General features: G+C 47.9%; 8 protein-coding genes across 8 annotated transcripts; 4 read left to right on the plus strand and 4 right to left on the minus strand.

Annotated features, from left to right (window-relative positions):
* Window positions 1–163: 163 nt before the first annotated feature.
* Window positions 164–2,243, minus strand: N7462_001322 (putative GABA permease (Uga4); the record flags this gene model as incomplete). Its single annotated transcript, XM_057073048.1, has 7 exons — window positions 164–372; window positions 433–817; window positions 873–959; window positions 1,011–1,543; window positions 1,606–1,753; window positions 1,933–2,078; window positions 2,141–2,243. 7 exons carry the CDS (start codon window positions 2,241–2,243, stop codon window positions 164–166), a joined length of 1,611 nt encoding a protein of 536 aa, XP_056936689.1.
* Window positions 2,244–3,738: 1,495 nt separating this feature from the next.
* On the minus strand, window positions 3,739–4,781 carry N7462_001323 (uncharacterized protein; the record flags this gene model as incomplete). The annotated part of the gene is made up of 3 exons (XM_057073049.1): window positions 3,739–4,046; window positions 4,107–4,407; window positions 4,455–4,781. 3 exons carry the CDS (start codon window positions 4,779–4,781, stop codon window positions 3,739–3,741), a joined length of 936 nt encoding a protein of 311 aa, XP_056936690.1.
* A 1,912-nt stretch (window positions 4,782–6,693) lies between these two features.
* fhpA (flavohemoprotein) lies at window positions 6,694–7,956 on the plus strand (the record flags this gene model as incomplete). Its single annotated transcript, XM_057073050.1, has 1 exon — window positions 6,694–7,956. The coding sequence occupies one exon, from the start codon at window positions 6,694–6,696 to the stop codon at window positions 7,954–7,956; it is 1,263 nt and encodes a 420-aa protein (XP_056936691.1).
* A 626-nt stretch (window positions 7,957–8,582) lies between these two features.
* Window positions 8,583–9,759, plus strand: N7462_001325 (uncharacterized protein; the record flags this gene model as incomplete). The annotated part of the gene is made up of 2 exons (XM_057073051.1): window positions 8,583–9,226; window positions 9,285–9,759. The coding sequence occupies 2 exons, from the start codon at window positions 8,583–8,585 to the stop codon at window positions 9,757–9,759; spliced, it is 1,119 nt and encodes a 372-aa protein (XP_056936692.1).
* A 410-nt stretch (window positions 9,760–10,169) lies between these two features.
* N7462_001326 (uncharacterized protein) lies at window positions 10,170–11,162 on the plus strand (the record flags this gene model as incomplete). Its single annotated transcript, XM_057073052.1, has 1 exon — window positions 10,170–11,162. The coding sequence occupies one exon, from the start codon at window positions 10,170–10,172 to the stop codon at window positions 11,160–11,162; it is 993 nt and encodes a 330-aa protein (XP_056936693.1).
* A 191-nt stretch (window positions 11,163–11,353) lies between these two features.
* Window positions 11,354–11,955, minus strand: N7462_001327 (uncharacterized protein; the record flags this gene model as incomplete). Its single annotated transcript, XM_057073053.1, has 3 exons — window positions 11,354–11,673; window positions 11,731–11,778; window positions 11,841–11,955. 3 exons carry the CDS (start codon window positions 11,953–11,955, stop codon window positions 11,354–11,356), a joined length of 483 nt encoding a protein of 160 aa, XP_056936694.1.
* Window positions 11,956–13,453: 1,498 nt separating this feature from the next.
* N7462_001328 (DUF4334 domain-containing protein) lies at window positions 13,454–14,014 on the minus strand (the record flags this gene model as incomplete). Its single annotated transcript, XM_057073054.1, has 2 exons — window positions 13,454–13,615; window positions 13,727–14,014. 2 exons carry the CDS (start codon window positions 14,012–14,014, stop codon window positions 13,454–13,456), a joined length of 450 nt encoding a protein of 149 aa, XP_056936695.1.
* Window positions 14,015–18,099: 4,085 nt separating this feature from the next.
* N7462_001329 (uncharacterized protein) lies at window positions 18,100–19,096 on the plus strand (the record flags this gene model as incomplete). The annotated part of the gene is made up of 2 exons (XM_057073055.1): window positions 18,100–18,426; window positions 18,518–19,096. The coding sequence occupies 2 exons, from the start codon at window positions 18,100–18,102 to the stop codon at window positions 19,094–19,096; spliced, it is 906 nt and encodes a 301-aa protein (XP_056936696.1).
* Window positions 19,097–19,993: the final 897 nt, after the last annotated feature.

Consider the following 19,993-nt stretch of genomic DNA (forward strand, 5'->3'; position numbering starts at 1 on the left):
GGTACTATGAAGAGCGGAATTGTATTTTCACATCATCAACTACATCCTATTTGGAACTTAAGCACATAAAGGCTGTGTAATAAGGGACTCGATCTCATATTTCTCCTGAACACATATGTTAACGGTAGTATGGCCCAATTATAACGGCGGCAGACCTATTATGCTATGGATTACTCCTTTTTACACCAGGTGAAGTCGGTGTTTGCACAGAAGCAGGGGCTACATATGAAGTGCTTTCCGAAACAGTCGAGCGACCCTCATCGACTGTGATGCGTGGACCAATGAACCAATGACGTGCAAAGAGGAAGTAATAAGCCATGCAACCAATCCAAACAAACCCATTGATCACAATGGTATAATTCATGTCCGCAGCTAGATTAAAGTGTTGTTAGCAATTGCCGGAGTAGGCTGGGGGCAAACTGGACAACATACGATCCGGACTGGGCCCCGTAGTTGGGAACATGGATAAAATGAGCCCAAATAGTAGATATACCACAGAAATCCACGCGATTGGTTTGCTGAAGCGACCGGTATAGAATTCACCAGGATAGAATTTATCCTCACCCCAAACCAATCGACAGAAAATCGGCATTCCCCAGGAGAGATAGTTGCTGGCGACGAAGAGCGAGAATAAGGCATTCGCGGCGGCATTATTGATGAGGCATAGCAAGCCTAGCACGAGACAGATAACATCTAGGCCACAAATCATACGGACAGGCTGATACTGGATCCGTTTACTGACATGACGGAAGAAATTGGAGAACGGAAACGCGCCATCGCGAGAGAAGGCCCACGCTTGGCGAGAGGCAGCAACAATCTGAGACCACTAGTCAGATGGCGAAGATCGCTCATCGGGATCAAAAACTTCATACCAGGCTTAGTCCAATGAGGAATTGCACAATACAAAGTACAATCATAAATCCGAGAGCGCCATTTTTGCCGAGCGCATCGTAGTATATCTGGATTTGTTATTGAAATCCAACATGCAATATTGAGCAGCTTAGTCTCACCTGTGCCATAGGCTGGCCAAATTTGCTGTTAAGAGTTTGCGAGACGTCGGGATTCATAGTAGCAGCCATAACAGAGAGCACCAGGAAGCCAAAAATGCATGCAGAACCAGCCGAGAACATGATTCCCAGGGGAACGGCTTTGGCGGCGTGCAGTGCCTCTTCGCTCATATGGACACAGGAATCAAATGATCCTATAGACCAGATGGGCGCAAGCCAAGCGAGAATAAATGCCCAGCCAGTTGGCCATTCGGTTCGATTTTCCACGTGCCGGAAGACATACTCCCCGGAATTAAGGGATTCGCCGTGTGATACCTTACCAACTGGCAATGCAATGACCGTGGCAACGACGAGAGCAATGTTGATATATATGCAAAATGTCTGGATTTTGGGCATTAAGCGACCGCTGAAGACTGCGGCGATGCCATGCAAGAAGATTAATCCCACATAGACTGCGTAAATAACGCCGCGCGAGGCTGTCCATTCCGTATCCCGGGAAATGGAAACGCATGAGAGAATCATAAGGGATAGTGTATCTGGGGAACCAAATGGTAGGTTAGATGAAAGCTACAAAAAGCGAGAGGATTTGGTAACTCACAATCGACCGAGCAAATGCCGCCAATGAGACCAAGGGTGTTGCTATACCCAATCAAGAAACTTAGCGGATTCTTGAATTTCTCGCCAGCAAAGTAATGCGTCCACCAGTACAAGCCACCAGCGGTAGGCATTGCAGAGGCAAGGTCAGACTAGACACTGTCAGTATTTTGCCGAAAATTTGCCCGGGGATAGAGAGTTAAAAGTACCATCGCTAAGCCCACCATGAAAATGAATATGCTGGCCGTGAACCAACCCTATCCAACGATCGGTATCTCTGTTAAAAATCGGGAAAGAATAGAGGGTAGGGGTTTCCAGAATAAATGCTTACCCAAACCATACCAACTGGTCCCGCGGGTAGAGAAAATGAGATAGTTGACGCGATGGAGGGCACCAACCCCATGATACTAAATGCGATCGCAAATACCTGTGGAGTGGTATATTGCCTTTTCAATTCCTGTTTATATCCCATTTTGGCTTTGCGATGGGATTAGCATGCGATCGGTAAAATAACGCCGTTGTGCTCGCTGAAAGCTCACCAAGCAATTCCAAGTCGCCGGAGTCTGTGAGCCCCGGCTCGACAGCCGTGCCCCCGAATCCGGGATCGTCATCGACCCGTTCAGCTGAGGTGGTCGTGTGCATGACGGAGAGAACTCAAAATGGGTCAGCCAGATCGCAAGGCATGGCTGTCGAAGTTCTCTTAAGAAACCTCTGTCGAGAAATAGAGTTGGCGGGCTCAGCTAGAGTCAGCAACAGACTTTGCCAGATAGGGAGGGCGTTCAGGGATGTCGCGTAACCGAGAGATGGGCGATAGAGTGGATCTGCAAATCTTCGATTCTTCTTGCGGGCCCGAGATACAACTGGCCAACGGGGATCAAACGCTGGGAGGGGCTCCAGTGAGGGTCGTAGTCTATGTTTTTGTAAATTTGCAGATAATTATCTAGCTAGCAGGTCTCTTCCTTTCGATCGAATTGAAGGAAGGCATCGTTTTCCGACCCCTGCTGGGCATTTCTTATCCTTCCTTTCCCGAGATTCCGTCCTTGCATACAAGGTTGGAGCGGGCTTTGGTGGAGCCTCCGACACACCAATCCGCGTCGTAGGCCAGTTTTCACGCCCCCTGTCCGCTGTGTAGTGCGCGGGGTTGCTCATCGTGAGGAGACCGTTATTGGCCATTCCCTGGCACAATACCCTTTGTATATCCCCGTGGACGCTATAGCTGCACGTTGTACGGGTTAGTCTGGATGATGGATCTGTATCCCCGGTTCATCTCCGTCCCTGAAGAGGGCATGCTGCTGATTGAGGCGGCTGATCGGCGTGGAATTGGGGCCATTCATGCAGCCTAGTCATGCAGTGATTGAGAATGAAATTGGCCTTGGCGAGACAGGGGCAGCTATTCAAGGCCAATGAACGACATTCACCTCCCACCGGGGAGCTGTCCGCTGTGTGGTATTTTGTGGAGTTTCTCCTCGGCAGGTTCTACGGAAGTCTGCGAGCGTGGAACGCCCCTAGGGGCCGCGAAAGGGAAGTAGGACACACCATAGTAAAGTAGGACACACCATAGTAGTAGAAAATAAAGAGCGCATAAGTTGCTATAGACATCGGGGTTGCTTCATAATATCAAATATTTATATCACACCGCTAGTTCCTGCCCGGGGCCATATCCCCACTACACTATTTAAAGGCTTCGTTTGGCAGTTAATTTGGGCACGTCCCGAGTCAGATTTCAAATAACTTTCGTCGCTGAATTCGAATACTCCACCGGTCGCAATCTCTTACGCATATCGTTTCTACTGCCACACTACTTATCCACGGTAGACACGAACCCCAGATATCAGATATGGGACAGGACCACATTAACCTAAGCACCATTGCTAACAAGCACTTTTCTTGGGAATTTCAGACAAATAATCGAATGTCATCTATCATCAATAAGATACGTTATTATGAGTATGTATGAACATGAAGGGGAGTTTCAATGTAAGTATTATCTGACTTTACTGATTGGTGATTCAATGAAGACTTCAGGTATCAATAAATAAGAAAGCAGCTGGCAGGCTTCGATCTTACTGAGCCATTACCACTGTAGAAATCACTTAAGAATATGCCATCAACAGGATGGTTTCTGTACGAGAAAAACCTAGACCTGTTGCTCGGGCGCCACATCGTTGGACTCCTGATTACCGTTGTGTAGAGTATCGGTAAAAGTGTTGTCCGACGGAGCCATGGAGGCTTTTCGTGCCTTGATCTCCCACTCATTGAGATCCTGACCGGGATTGATGTTCTCCCAGCGGACCCAGCACAGAAGGTGGTAAAAGCCAGAAGCAAGTAGCGAGCCCAACAAAGGACCGACCCAGTAAATCCAATGATATCCAGGGAAACTTCGGTTGATGGTGTCTGGCCCCAGCGATCGAGCAGGATTGAGGGAACCACCCGTGTAGAAGTCACCTTAAATGAAGAGCATGGTAAGATAATAGATATGAAGATGTCGTCTGCGATAAAACTTACCAACCATCTCACATAGGAAAAATGCGAGACCAATGCCAACTGGAGCCAGATATGTCGACTTGTGCTTGACAACGGCCAACATGATGATAACCAGCACCAATTGGGCAGTCAGGAACATTTCAATGAACAGCCCTTGAGAGATGGAAGCGCCACCTCCCAGTCTAGTTGCGACATTGAGTGGCCCAGGGAACAGAGCGCTGACAACACCGGCTGCAGCAATACCAGCAACGAGTTGAGCTGGGAACACCATCAAACCACGAAGAGCTGGCATACCACCAGTTAAGCAAAGAGCGAGAGTGACCTATCAGAATTAGATTCATGTCCCAGATGAATACTCAAAGATCGTACCGCAGGATTAAAAAGACCGCCAGTCACACGGAAAAATGCCCAGACATTGACAGTCAGAGCGAAGCCGAAGCACAGCGAGGAGTACAGGAGATTTGAAGTGTTAGGATCCGAACCTGGCTCAGGCTTTGGGGTGTTTGAGACTTGGGTTCCTGCAAAAGAAAAGAATAAAAACAAGAAAGTGCCAACGAACTCTCCCATCATGCAGAGCAAGTTGAAGCGCAGCTTGTCCGGCATCTGCAGCATAGGTAGCTGGCCACGGCCGCCGGGTCCAGAGGGGCCACCCAGAGTGGAAGTCTGGGAGACTTCACGCTTGTGATTGCCAAACATAATGATATCGACTATTAGTGAAATGATATGCTGCAAATAAGCGAGTGTTGCCCTTCCAACTGCCTAGCCTTTGAAAAATCGGAGTGGTTTCCTTAAACTAGTCCAGAGAAACCATTACCCAGTGGCTACGGCTAAGTGACGAGATATTTATTCAATGTTTAAATTTCTCGCAGACGTCACTATAGAGACCATATCACGGCAAAATAAATGTCCATGTATCATCGACCTTGTCTTGGCATGGGGAGAGTTGGCAAGTATATGTTCCGCGAGGCTTTCGCAAAGCCATTTTCCCAGTATTGTTTCCTAACTGGGGTGATAGATACAACGATAACCAGTTCTGTGTCTCAGGATGCTCAATGATGAGGTCAATATTTCGCCTGGCTCATTTTATGGATGGACGAATCCCCAGGGTTCTTGTTGGGCGGCAACACCCGGCCTTCCGCATCCGGACAATGCTGGACTGTCTAGAACTTTCAAGCCAAACTTTCAATGGGATATCACTTGGTGATTGGTCAATTTTTAACAATTTTTATGTGGGTCATTTAATTATTGGCTCAATGTAGATTCCTTGTGGTCCTATTGCTGCTGTGTTTTAAAATCAAGGGCTCATAGAATGTCGTTCAAAAGCACTGCGTCCTTGGATCGGAGAACACCAAACCGCATTGGATAACAAGAATTGGATGAATTATAAAGGTTTTGATAGTATTTTGACTTTTTACTCATGTGCTCTGCTCCAGGGCAGATTGCTGAGTCGAGTGTCACATTTTGGGGGTTTCGGGTTCGACGGGACAACCCTGGAACAGGTTAGGCGAGGAAAGACTGAAGAGGACCCTTTTTGTCCGCTAGGATAAGGCACATGACCCCATAGAAAAAAAAACCCCCGAGTTAAAGTAAAAATTTAAATCCACGGCTCATCCTTCTCTAGTGTGAAGCCATAGAAAAGAAAGAAAAGGTTCTGCGCGATATGTCGATGCGAAATGTCTGCCGATTGTCACTAAGGGGGAAATGAAGTAGCTGTTGAGATTCACCTATGCACACCGTTGCCTATATCTAATATAATAAATGATTTTCCTTAAAGGCCACTGGCTTGTCGTTCGTCATTGGCGGCTGTTCGGCACCTTTCATGTTCCTAAACATCCTCGTCATGGCCTGACCGGTCGGGATTTACGCTCGCCTAGTTACGCCCAGGGTCTTTTGACTGGGTCGAAAGCCACGGCATACCGAACTGACAAGCAAGCTGCATGGAGAACTTTTTTGAGACCACTCGGCCTATCAAAACCCAATGTCATTACAGAAGGTGGTTCTTATCGATGCCGATCTACTGGTTCCTCACTGGTCCTGATCGGCGCTTTGACGGGAGTGCCTAACCTTATCAGAGCGAGAGTTTTTGCAAGTGTAAGGCAGGTATAGATGATCTGTATTCCGTATAGCTTTTTCATCCATAAGCCTGTTCTGAGCCACGCAGAACCTAATCAAAATAAAATCGACTCCGTACGCCAGAAATATTATCCGCGCCGTGCTTGAAAATGCAAACCCGAGAAAACGCCAGCCGGACGAAACGGCCGTCGAACCACGTTGTGCGCTTCCCACCGCCTAGGGACTATTCCGCGGAGATACTTGTTTTTTTCGGGTCAAATCGAAGTTCCAACCGTACCGGACCGCAATACCCGCTCAGGTACGCGTTTCTTCATATTTCTAGACGCCGGGACTTGTACGTATGGGGCCATGCAGGTGTCACTTGCAAATTTTCTAGTGTGCGTGACTCGGTGAACTGTGGAGATAAATAGTTGGCCAACGGCCGATTGTCAATTACACATTTCCCGCATGATACATTGAAGTCAATCCTCATATAAATTGATCATTGTTATTCTCACGATTTGGCATTTTCAAAATATCAATAGAATTGCCACTCATGGGCTCCGTCGCAGCATTAACACCGGACCAGCTCCATCTCATCAAGGCTACTGTGCCTGTTCTGGTGGAGCATGGCAACACCATCACCACCGTTTTCTATAAGAATATGCTAACGGCTCACCCGGAGTTGAACAGTATATTCAACATCCCGAATCAAGTCAACGGCCACCAGCCCCGTGCTTTGGCCGGTGCATTGTTTGCATATGCCTCAAACATCGACAATCTGGGGGCGCTGGGCCCTGCTGTGGAGCTGATCTGCAACAAACATGCCTCACTTTTCATCAAGCCAGACCACTATAAAATTGTTGGGAAGTACTTGCTCGAAGCAATGGGCGAGGTTCTCGGCGAAGCATTGACGCCGGAGATCAAAGATGCTTGGGCGGCTGCATACTGGCAACTAGCCGACATCATGATCGGGCGGGAGAAGCAGATCTATGAACAGAGCGAGGGGTGGACTGATTGGCGCGACTTTAAGATTGTCGACAAGGTGAAAGAGTCGAACGAAATCACTTCTTTCTATCTGGCGCCATCTGATGGCAGACCGCTGCCTGCATTTTCCCCGGGTCAATATATCTCTGTGCAGATTTATGTGCCCGAGCTGAAAAATCCGCAGCCCCGTCAGTACTCGCTTAGCGACAAACCCTCTCCGGAATATTATAGAATCAGTGTCAAAAGGGAGAAGGGATTGAACTCGCCCGATGCCGGCGCGGCTGCTCACCCTGGTAACGTGTCGAACCTCCTCCACGACAAATTCAACAAGGGAGATTTGTTGAAGGTCTCTCACCCGTGTGGCGACTTTTTCCTTTCGAGCAACGATGCTAGCCCAACAAATCCGGTCGTTCTTATTTCAGCTGGTGTTGGCTTGACACCATTGACGTCGATGTTGAACACTTTGACTACGAAATCGGCCCCTTCCGAGCGCAAGCTGCATTTCATTCATGGTGCTCGATCATCTGCGGCACGAGCTTTCAAAGAGCACATAACCAGCATACAGAAAGAGCATTCGAATCTCCGGTCAACCTTCTTCAATAGTCATCCATCTGAGAATGAGAAGCAAGGCCTGGATTATGACCACGTGGGTCGTGTAGATTTGAACAAGCTGGACGGAGTGAAGGATCTTTTCCTTGACGATTCTCGAACCGAGTATTATATCTGCGGCCCCGACAAGTTCATGAACGATGTGCAAGCCAATCTCATGGAGAAAAAAGTGCCTGCTGATCGCATTAAGATGGAGTTGTTTGGAACAGGTGGTGTGAACTGAAGACAAATTCCTTGTATTATTTTTTTGGGTTTTCTTAGGCGTGTATATTGACACCTCTCTTCTCTACATATTGCTTTTATGAGTTATGAATCAAGTCATGCGATCTGTTTTTGATTTCGGCATAGGCTGATGTGCAACACTCAAAGCGCTTTCAATCTCTTACTTCATCTTAATTAGCGGCTCTATAATACGAGCTTCATCATAAGCCTCCCGCACTGCCAAGAGGCTACTTTCTGCGCTAAATATCTTCACGAACGCACTGCAACTTCGTGGTCTATTTTAAGACTCCCGGCCGGGCTTGGCTGCTACTCCAGGATAGCCGAGTCTCGTATCCTCGACGATCTCATCCGCCCAGGTGGATTATCTTGCAACCGTCGCGTATGAAGTGTTAAATAAAACAAATTTAGTAAAGTCTTCTGAGTGCCAGAGCGGATGATACCTCGTATACAATTTTTTTTGCGTTGCGCAAAGTGCATTGGATCTCATCAATATAAAAGCAATATCTCGTGTCGCGATGCCAATGACATCCACAAGACTATTAAGAATTTTCCTAACAAAATATCTCCCGAGCATATTTAAAAATGCTCTACTCTCCTTTATTTTCGCTTTGCACAGCATTTCTTTCAATGTCAACCGTTTTTGCATCCGATGTACGGTACTGCAACAATAACAATGTTATCAACGCCAAAGATTTCACGCTCCAGGAATCTGCTGATAACTCGCATCTTGCTGCATTGGCCAAGCATTTTCAAGGCGTCGGAAAAAATGTCAGCGTAACGGCCGTTTTAGAATCGGCCAACCGGGCGCTCAACAAGGGTTCTCCGCCGGTCGGTACGGGGTCCCCGTCTGAAGCTTGGGCATGGAACTCAGGTGATTATGAGACGACAAAGTGGACACCCCAAGGCATAACCAGCTCAGCTGATGCTCTTGGGTCCGGTACATGGAACGATCATGAGGCGTGGATTGTCAGCTGGCATCGTGAGGACAACAAAAGTGTTCGACTTAGCTTTGTCGATCGCACAACCCATGAGTATCGACATGTACTTCTAGTCTATCCTACTGAGGATGATGACTTCAAGGAGGTTGCTGTGCACGCCGGTGGCATTGCATGGTATGGTAACATCCTATACGTTGTGGACACAGTGAACGGCATCCGTGCGTTTGATTTAGAGAACATCTGGGAAGTCGATATTGCCGATGGGGTTGGGAACCTTGGCGATGGTAAGGGGTATTCGGCTGATGGATATCGATATGTCCTCCCTCAAATCTAGTGAGTGTAATTCATGTAAGGGCTATTTCCAGTGACCCTCGATTGACATCTGCTACAGCTGGTACAAATGGACTCCTGGAACGGACTCGCCCTTCCGATTCTCTTGGATCTCTCTTGACAGAAGCGACTCACCAGATACTCTTCTGGTTGGTGAATTTGTGCGTGAGGGAGAGGTCGACGACAACAACGTTCCTGTTCCGATTCGACTTGTCAAGTACGACCTGGACTATACAACACGTCGCCTGCGCACCGATGATACTGGCCTGGCTACTGCGAGCTGGGCTCACTGTGTTGATATTCTTCGCATGCAAGGTGGAGTATCTTATGAGAAGAAGTTCTATTTGTCGCGCAGTAACGGCCGCGACCCAAAAGCTGGTGACCTTTGGACTTGGAAGGAGGGTGAAGCTGCGAAGGAATTTCCTGGGTGGTTCATGGCTGGCAATGAAGATCTCAGCTATAACCCAGTACGCAAGGAGTATTACACAGTGACCGAATATGACGGAGGCCGATATATCCTCTCATATAAGGTATAAAAACTGGCCATGGAGGAAGTAGACTTCTATGTAATTACTTAGGATTGTTCGCCTGCCAGTTTAGATTCGAAGCTGAATATTCAATATGGTCTTATCTTATTTTACAGCAAGTCCGCATAAATGGGAAATTTTTAACGCCTGCGACTTTAACTCTAAACCCCGAGGGGTAACTCCGAAACAACGGTGCAATTTCAATCTTCGGCAGTACTTAAGAGCGACCGAGGGCCATTTATAATCAGATGCTGATCAATTCTACGAGTCAACAATGACCCACCCTCCTACCACCACAAGCTCGAGTTGCTACTGATGCATTCTGTCCACTGCGGGTCAAAAGACACAAGAGCGTGTATTATAAGTTGAGTAAACATACCAAGTATATTGCATCCAAAAAACTTTGCATTTTCTTTACGATGGCAACCACTAGAATTGGAGTCTTCCCCGCCTCCGGCGGGCTTGGCATGAGCATTGTGCATCACCTCACAAAGCTCGTGCCACCATCTCAACTCATTCTAATTGCACGCCATCCTGAAAAACTTGCAGAATTGAACCATTCTGGTGCAACCTTGAGAAGGGCGGACTACGATGATAAATCTACACTGGAAAATGCTTTTGACGGGGTGGATACCCTGATCCTCATATCATATGCATCGTTTGAGATTAAACATCGCGTGGAGGTTCGTGAATCAAAAATGGGAGTTGAATCAGAAGAGTCAACTAATACCATCAACCAGGTCCATCGTCTTGCCATTGACCTTGCGATCAAAAATGGCGTAAGGCATATATTCTATTCCTCTCTTGGCTTTGCCGGCGATTTAGAAGACGACAGTGTTGCCCACGTTATGGGTGCACATCTCGAGACAGAAAGGTATCTCTCTGAATTGACCGATAAAATCACCTACACATCTGTCCGTGAAGGATTGTACTCTGAGTCATTCCCCATCTACACGGCCTGGTTTGATCCACAGAACCCGGTAGATGAGATCACCATCCCGCATTCCGGTTCTGGACCAGGTGTGTCCTGGGTAAAGCGAGATGAGCTAGGCGAAGCGACTGCCAAGCTGGTTGTATCTTTCATCAAAGGTCCGATGAGCTTCCGCTACTTGAATAAAAAGGTCTTGCTTTCCGGGCAAAGGGAAATATCTCTCTCGGAGACTGTGGATATTATTGGTCGCGCTTTAGGAATGGGCCTGAAAATTCGAGAAATATCGGTGGAGGAATATGTATCACTTCCACAGATTGGTGATAAACATACATACCATGGGGTGGATCTCTCACGAGAGTGGGCGACCGCCTGGCAGGCTATAAAGAATGGTGAAACTGCAGTAGTGTCACCGGCTCTCCGAGACATTCTTGGAAGAGAGCCAGAGGCTTACGAGACAACGATCAAATCTTTGATTGGATGATGCACTTTTTAAATCATAGAAAAATTACCAAATAGGAAAAATTCCTGTCAATACCTTGTGTGATGCGGATATCTAGGTAGCGAAATACAAAGTAGCGATGAAGGATCGCTTAAAGGACAAGTGATGACTGTCACCCAAAATAATAATTACAAGCCAAACGAAAATACGGCGAGAAAGAAGCATACTCGGACTTAGCAGCCCTTGCATTCCTTGACCCAAAGGTTGACCGCCATGTACTCGGAGTTGTGAGCACCGTACCAGTAGATCTCCTTGGCAGCACTCTCTCCATAGCCATCAATAGCAAAGTAGGCGTTGCCATTGTGGGTGAAGTAGCCGTCGTCGTTGACACCAAAGTTGGTGGTGCTAGCATCCTCGGGGACAGCGCCAGAGTGAGGAATGGTCAGGCCGACGGGTGAGACAGAGTTCTCAATGATATAAAGGTTCTGGAAACCTGTAGGGGTCTCAGACTTGGATGTGAAGGAAACGAGGCCAGTATCGCCACCGGAACGCACTAGATTGATGAGTTATCAAAATTGTTGTATGGGTTGGTTTGGTTCATTTGACTTACGGATAAGGATCTCGTGATTAGTGGTGTTTGCACCGATCCAGGCGCTCTCTGTATAACCCTTTGAGTTAGTTATTTTTCAATTCACGAAAGAGAAACTGCTTTTTACTCACGGCCATCAGTCAGAACAGTCTTTCCACCATCGGCAACCAGAGTGAACGCAGCAGGCAGGCTGGTGGCACTGATGGCGCTGACGAAGCCAACAACGGCGGCAATCGAGAACTTCATTGTGGTTGAAAGGAGTTGTTTGATTAGATGATGTCAAGTGATTTTGTGTGATAGTAAACCTTTTCCAGGACATGAATGGCCATTTATATCATTTCTAAGACCTTGAGCAGACAGGTACCGGCTCAAGCTCAGACATGCTTAAACTGCATTGAGAAGTTTTGAAAGTCGGAGTTGTTTCCATTTACAATCACAGCGATTACCGACTCTGGCCATGCCCGGTTTATTGGGCGATCCTCTGGAGAAGTTGAAACATGTCTTGCAACCCCCCACAACCCTCGTGGGGGAATAGCATATACTTGCACACCGTCTTTTTGGCAATTCTGGCATGAATGAGCCCACGAGCGAAGTAATGTGAAATGGTAGTGCCCTGATCAATTCCTTGTGTTTTTATTTCTTCTCTTTTTGCAGTGATTCTTGTATAAAAACTATTGGCCGACCAATGTAGCACGACAAAATAGGTTACAGAAGTCCCTGGTAGCAGGGTCTTCTGGATAAGACTGCCTAAATTTTGTTGAGCTTATCCGCATCATCCGAATAATGCGGAGCCGGCTTTTCGGGGTATAAGCCACTGCCGATCCCGAAATGTCTGGCGGGGATTATTCGGGGCATTTCCTTTGGGTTCCACGTTCTATTCTCGGCTAGTCAACTTCAACAAATCCAACTTAGTAGCATTTCGGAAGCGTCTCCATTCGTTCTTGGCTCAACTAGACAATCTTGGTTCTGGCGATCTTGCTGCCTTGGTCCCATCCGGTTTCCTTTGGGGGTGCCGCCCGATGATCGTCATGGCTATGCTGCATACTGAACTGTCGTCAGAGACGGTCGCTGTATGCGACACAGGAACGCCTCTAGAGGCTACAGAAAAGAAAGAGAAAACAACTATGGATAGTACTGCAATAGAAGGAAAAGGGTGTCTGATTTGCTATAGACAGCAGTGTAGCCCTATATATCACACCTCTCCCACCGCTAGTTCCCGCCCGAGGCCATTTCGCATTCCAATACGTACATCAAGGGTAAGTTGATAACTTGTATAGAATGGAATGGCCATGGTAACCAAACACGATATAGACATTGATCACTGAGATTCTTGCTTACCACTCTAGTTCATCCAAGTGGACTGAGGTTTCTCTTAACAATGGTACGAATGATAACTCGGCCGGTCGGTCCGCGTCGGAAAAATGGGGGCAAAGCACTATACCCAGAACCATGTGGATTCAGATTCCTGTGTCGATCTTTCGCTAGTCTTGAAACTATTGTGCTGCAACTCCAATAGTCAGTATATAAATCCCAACAATGGTGTACTCGTGCAAAAATTCAGGATCCAGGATATGGGATATAAGGTGCTGACGTGAAGCTCTATTGAGACTCAGTAGCCTGAACATGGCACAAACCAAAGGCGCAAAAATTCAACAATTGAAAAGCGCAAAAAGTTTAAAGAGGTTGACGTAATTCCGAGGAAGTGTGTTCAATTTTAATGCAATCTAAGGTGTTACGATATCTTTCACCTATATATATAGAAATAATATGTTCCACCCTGATGGATTTTCGAATCCATTGCTCCAGCCAATAAGTCATCGTTCACATATCGAAAGTAGTCAATGATAGGAAAATCGTCGTAAACCATAGCCGTAGAAACAACCCCACGGAACTCGACTTGACGAAGCTGTATGAATTGCGGCAACCATGGTTAGTAATCCGTTAGACTTAAGGATGATGATGGACATCAAGCCAAAATGAATATTGAGAAAGGAGATGCAGGAGTTGTTTGTCTTACTCGGGCGTGACCATAGTCCTCATTCCATCTACGAGATCCATCGTCTTTGTAAATCACGACTGGATCGACATCTTCAATAGATCGAAAATTCTTGCCAGCCCAACGCATGTCGTTAAGCATTTGCTCAATCGGGTGGCCAGTACTCACGCTGGCGGCTTTCCAGGGACCAATGAATTGCTCGAGCTTAGCAGGCTTCAATTGATCAAATAAAGTGAGGACCTCATCTTTTGGAATGTTGCTGCGCTTGACCAGTTCCTGGTATTGTTGTTCCGGAGTCCTTCGAACCATCGTAGGGTTAGCGAATCATTCAAAACCTTGCGAGAGAAGTAGCCATGGGTTATGATACAGTAACATTTTGGTGGAATAAAAATCAATCAAATCCAAAAGTTGGGTTGTAGAAAGTCCTGAAAGGATGAGGAAAAAGTTTTCATAGCGAGTTGGCTTTCGGGCCTTTTTAACCCTCCCAAAAGGGCCTCTGTATGTCACTTGTGCGCCATGAGGGAGCTCGTATCACAGCTCGTCAAGGCACACGATCTTGATCGTCCCCTCCATCGAAGATCTTTGGTCCTATTTGTGAATATGCTTGGGCCATGCGGTATTGCTGTAGATCTTTGTGATTATGGGCCCCTAAAAGGTAGTTTCACCGATGAGTCGTTCCAAAAAGCGTGGGGTGCACACCGAACGCAACGCAGATTCAAGAAAGTGTGGTATATCCATGTTGATCTCAGGTTAGAATCATAGAGCATAGAATTCTCAAACTCAAATTTGTTTGTATCCAACCTTTTTCTCGCACACTACATGCATGGACATACCAATCAACTACGTCGTCCTTGTACCAAATTCCGATGCAGGCGGTCCCCATGGCCACCTCGCTACCCAAAGGATCCACATGCATCTGGATTCCCCAAGCTCAGATGGCTGAAATGGGCGGAATGCAGGAATGTACTACAATTGATTGGGAGCATACAGGGAAAACATCTGAATCTTGCTAATAATCTGGTATCGATTCATGCACATGGATGAGATGGCATCCTTGATCCAATAACAATTGCTCGCGATTGAGCGGGTATTGAGATGATAAGATGGGTGGATGTTCCACAGGTGCGTCATGGGCCGTGCACTGGATCAATGATAGAATCCCCCCACCACAAGTATGGCGAGCTGGGCAGTACTCTCCGACTCGGACAAGACAGGGCGAAAGAGAGATGGCTACAATCCATGCTTTTTCGCAAATCATCGACGAGGATGTAATACTTCAAATTTTGATGATCGCAGGCGTGATTAAACTTGTCAGGACGTGATCAACTGTCGACACAGACGTAGTTGGGGGCCAGATTGTGGCTAGGTACTGCCTTCAAATATACATCTAGAATTGGCAAAGCCCACAAGGACCATAGACAGAAGTTCAGGAGACTTCATAAAATTTGGGAACATCATTTCTGTATCTTCTTGGAGATGTTGTTACCGCATTGGATATATAAGCCGAACATTACCCCTGCCTGGAACGGGCCAGCGTACGGGCATTGTCTTCGTCCGAAGGATGCCAGGGATCACGTTGAAAGATGAACCATCATAATCGAGTGATGTTTTTTGAATAACGGACTGGGAAAGTAGTACTTAATCTCTGTTGGTCAATAAAATATTCATGAGTCAGCCGAAAGGAGGCGCAAGCAAGCACAATGCTGCTTGCGAAAGCCGGTTTGACTTCATTTTCCCAAACCAACCCACCGATTCGGCCAATACGTCAGCAAGCAGCCAGCCGAATATTTCCTTCGAAACAAACATTGTAGAGCATGCCGAGAAAGGAACGAAGATTTCATAGTCATCACATGAGTATATTCAAGACAATGGCTTCCATTCTCTCCATGCTTGAAAGCATGGCGGTTGAGATTTTACCCCCCCGGAAAGTCCCAAGAAGTGCACAGGGCTGACTCCCACACAGGCTAGCTGCCGACGTAGATCCCGCCGCGGAACCTAGAATCCGGGGAAAGCCTAGAATCGGCAGTACGATCCAGACACGACCCGTGGACGGCGCGTCGGTGTCGGCCTTAGTGCCGGGGTGGCTGTCCAACCCCACCCGGACCGAGGCCTGCCGTATGGACTGACCCCGTTATGGGCCTTCCAGGGTGATGAAATTGTGAGCAATAATCATTTTGTGGGATATCCTTGTCCAAAGTCTGATTGCTTCGTCCATTTCGGTATGCGGGCCGGCTGTTCAGCGTGGACTGGGCCTGCCGCAGAAACCTAGGACAGCGGGGGACATAGAGATGGTTGCATGTCAGACAAAAACATCTGAAACGATATTTTGCACCAATCTGGATACAATTTGCTATCAATAATTGTTTTAGGGGAAGTGGACGATCGTCAATCTTGCCTTGTTGGGGTCCTCGTCCAGTTGGGTTACGTTGGCGACTCGCCCGGCTTCAGCTGACGGAACCCGGGTCGCAAAACCCCTCGATCTCTGGGCGTAGAGTAATACTCAATCATGAGACAGTTCAGATTGACCCAGGAGTCGATACCAAAATGTTCACCGGGATTGGATCCGCGAGAATTGCGTTCCGTCTTCAGTTCGTTCTGCTTATACTTCGGTGTCACGAGGACAAACAGAAAGGGATCGGTAGAGATCGGGACCAGGACATCAGGACATCAACCGGCGCAGATCCAAAGGAAAGACTCGATCCGAATCACCCCACGGCCAAAAGGGGCAATTGACAGGTCCGTTTTGGGGAAGAGTTGGGTCAGCGGGAAATACGCGCCTTGGGAGTGGATGGACCAAGCAGACTAAATGTCGCACTATTTCACGCCTAATCTGGCTTGTCCCCATACCCGGTTCCGCCTGTTCGACACAAGGCTGGCCTTTCAAACCTCGTTTACCGACCGACTACAATACAATACAATTGAGGAGACTTGCAGCTGGCTGGGCCGCAAACGCACATGGAATTGGCCACGTCGGAGGATTTCTGTACGAATGCGGAGGGGGGCTGGCTGTCTACTGCATATTGCCACTGTTCCATTATGAGTTCTGTAGTGCCGGGTGAGGTTCCCGAAATATCAATCCAATTAGGATTAAGCGATCTTCGCATAGTGATGCTTGCGCGGACCCTGCTTCGGATGATGCGAGTGGCGTGTCAAAAGGTGTGTACCTTGGACTAGTCGATATTTAGCGGATTTTCATAGCAGGATATCTCTGAGCAGGATATTGATTATATCTCCTTTCTCTGTCTATTCCGGGACTCTGTCCAGAGGTACTGGGGATGTGTTGGTGTCGCGGGACCAACAGACGGCTGCTAGAGATCCCGGGACGAGTCTTCTGACGAAAACCGTCGCGATGAGGATCTGCAACACGCCAATCATAGTGAAATGAAATTCTTGTGTGTCATAAGTATACTGGTGAAGACCAGCGACCGGGAAGTCCTGCGGAGTGACGGCGCAAGAGGGGGCTCGTCGTACCCAGCAATCATACTGGGCCGCATCATTCTGTACGGGAAGTAGACAGGGTAACAGCAGGGAATGAATTTTTCCGCCTGATGCGAGCAAGCGGATCAATCAGAAAGCAATGATTCACAAGCAACAAAGTACCCCGGCCTAATGCTATGCTTAAACAATGCAAATTGACGTTCATAGTGCACTTGCGTCCCACGGGGGCGTGAAGCCGTTAAGCCGTTAGGCGTCGGCTCCGAGACTCGGCCGGGCAATGCTTGGCCCGGCGGTTCTCCACTGCTGACCATCGTCTCGTTGCTGCGTTCTTCACTGGCTTCACGCGTCAGTCGGTTTTGTCGGAGCCGGCCGTGCTAAGGTGATCTCGGCTTCACTGCACCGAGCGAATCCAGCACTGTCGTTCACGCCGTTGAACTCGACGGGGCAGGGTCTTCGGGGCCTGGTTCATATTTTTTCCATTTTTTGATTTTTTCCTTCTTTTTTCTGACTTGTTTTTATTTGGTTCTTATTCTTTTTTTACTCTGATACTGTCTAATAGCGCTAGTATAGTGCAATCCCCTGACATCACAGGTTCAATCTCGGCTCGCAAGCTCGGTCAAACAACCGCGATAAGTCGTCATCCTTCTTCCCCTGGCCTTTTCAGCCCTTTCTATATAAAATAGCTGGCCGAACCTAATCCTGTTCCATGGTTAATCCACTTCCATAATTGTGATATTTTTACAAATCTTCCCTCTCAATCTTGGAATCCTAGATTCCCCGATCCTTCGATACATCGCCACTGTTGTCTACTGCCGTCCCAATCCGTCCTCGTGCGCAGTCCAGATTATATATATCTTCTCCCAGCATACCCCACCCGGTCCACCTCCAACCCTTCATCGATCAACGGTCAACAAGTCATCTTCATCAGTGCATGTACGAGCAACTTGCTGACTCTCATGATGGCATTCAATCGACCCAACCCTCTCTCGACGTTGTCGTTAGAGGATGAACGATATCTCAACCAGCCTCTCAGCCCACAGTCTCGTCCGATCGATCTCTTTCCCACCAAAGGGGCTGAGCCACTTCCTGGCCATTGGTCCTATGATAGCACAATCGACCTGTTCTCATTAAATCCCGCTGATATGGACTCTGTGTCATTTGACTTCGCCGACAGCTTGACCAACGCCGACACCAAGGACCTTTTCATGGATCCCTTCGGCACCCCGACAGCGATCAGCGGGTTTACCATGCCCACATCCGAAGATACTGTCTCTCTCTCATCGGTACGTACTCACTCGGAAAAAGCGGTCAAATATTGCATATAAATATATGTTAAGCACATTCGAATCGCTTTCTGACAGCATTTTCATATAGGATCTCGATAGCGACGACCAGTCATGGTCTGCTGGTGCTCGACCTTCCATCGACATGGCGATGCTCGACCAAACCCCGACCGAAAAGACTCGCTCAAAACCAACGACACGCCAGTCCACCCAGAGCAATGCCTCCTCCACCCGCTGGTCGTCGAGCCCTGAAATCAAGCCCCAAGAGTATATTGCCCCTCGTGCCGACAGACGTGCGCAGCCCAACGGCAGCCGCAAAGCTCGCAGCCTGTCTGACGACTCGCACCGCTCGTCATCCACCAGCCAAGACACCCAGGGCCGCAACGCCGCTAAGCGCGCTGCCCATAACATCATCGAGAAACGCTACCGCACCAATATGAATGCCAAATTCCTCGCCCTCGAGAAGGCCATCTCCCCCGCCGCCGTACACAAACAGGCCGGCCGCGCGGGCGCCGGTTCTCTAAAGAAATCCGAGATCCTGACCAACGCCCTGACGTACATTGAGGGAATTCAGCAAGAAAACCAGGCGATGCAGAAGGAATTAGCTCTTCTGAAGCAAAACCTCCTGGGCGCCGGGATGTGGCGGCCGGGGAAGCACCCTCGCGCATGAGCCGTGACGCAGTGATACGGTGATAGCCCGCTGCCAGTTCGATCAGGCCACGGCCCGACTACTGGGCTCCTGCATGGCATATCCCGTTGGCTTTCCTTTCTTTCTTTTCATTTTTTTTTGTTTTTATTCTACCATTTTGCTTTCATGACCGTGACACGATGTATTTATAGACGTCACCGTGGTTGCTTTGACCCGGTGAAGGAGTTCAGCGCACTAATTCGGGTGTCAATGGGGCAATTTGCTTGATCTAGGTCACGGTTTTCTGCAATGGGGCTTATGCTGAAGGCGTTCAGGGCAAAAGGGATTGCATTTCGGTCCTTAGGACCTCTCCCATCTCCACATTCTCAGTCTTTCGGGTCGTTGGTGAACAACAAAAGTGTGCTTTTCTGGTTTCGAGATTCCCCCTCCTCAATATATGGATCCACAGGTGTATCCGATAGTGATTGAAGCATTAATGTCATTGCCAAGACTCGGATGATTCGGTTTTCCCTTGCCCCCTGATTTTGTAACTTTCTCACTTCTTGCCCAAATGTTCTCGTGTGTAGACTGTGTAGACCGGATCGTCGAAATACCGAGCCGTGCGATCCGGTGTTGTCTGACATCCCCAACGCGGAAATAGTTCCATCATACCCAGAAAAAATAAATATCGGCAAATATATACGTATTCGAGGGTGATCATTTTGTAGTTGCGCGGCTTGGTAGTCACAAGATCCTCGTCCACCGCGGAAGTCTTCTAGAATCGGCCCTTCATACTCTTTCCCCTCTACATTATATTCAATGAAGTTAATAAACCTGTTCTTGAAAGGATTGAAACGGCACACCGGTTTCTATTGCGGTCTTCACTGGGCGGTCTGGTAATTCAAACCACTGAGTTCAATGCGCGAGTTGCTTATACAG

This window comes from Penicillium macrosclerotiorum, assembly GCF_028827735.1.
Source record: "Penicillium macrosclerotiorum strain IBT 26536 chromosome Unknown utg000002l_segment0_segment0, whole genome shotgun sequence".
In the NCBI taxonomy this organism is placed as follows: domain Eukaryota; kingdom Fungi; phylum Ascomycota; class Eurotiomycetes; order Eurotiales; family Aspergillaceae; genus Penicillium; species Penicillium macrosclerotiorum.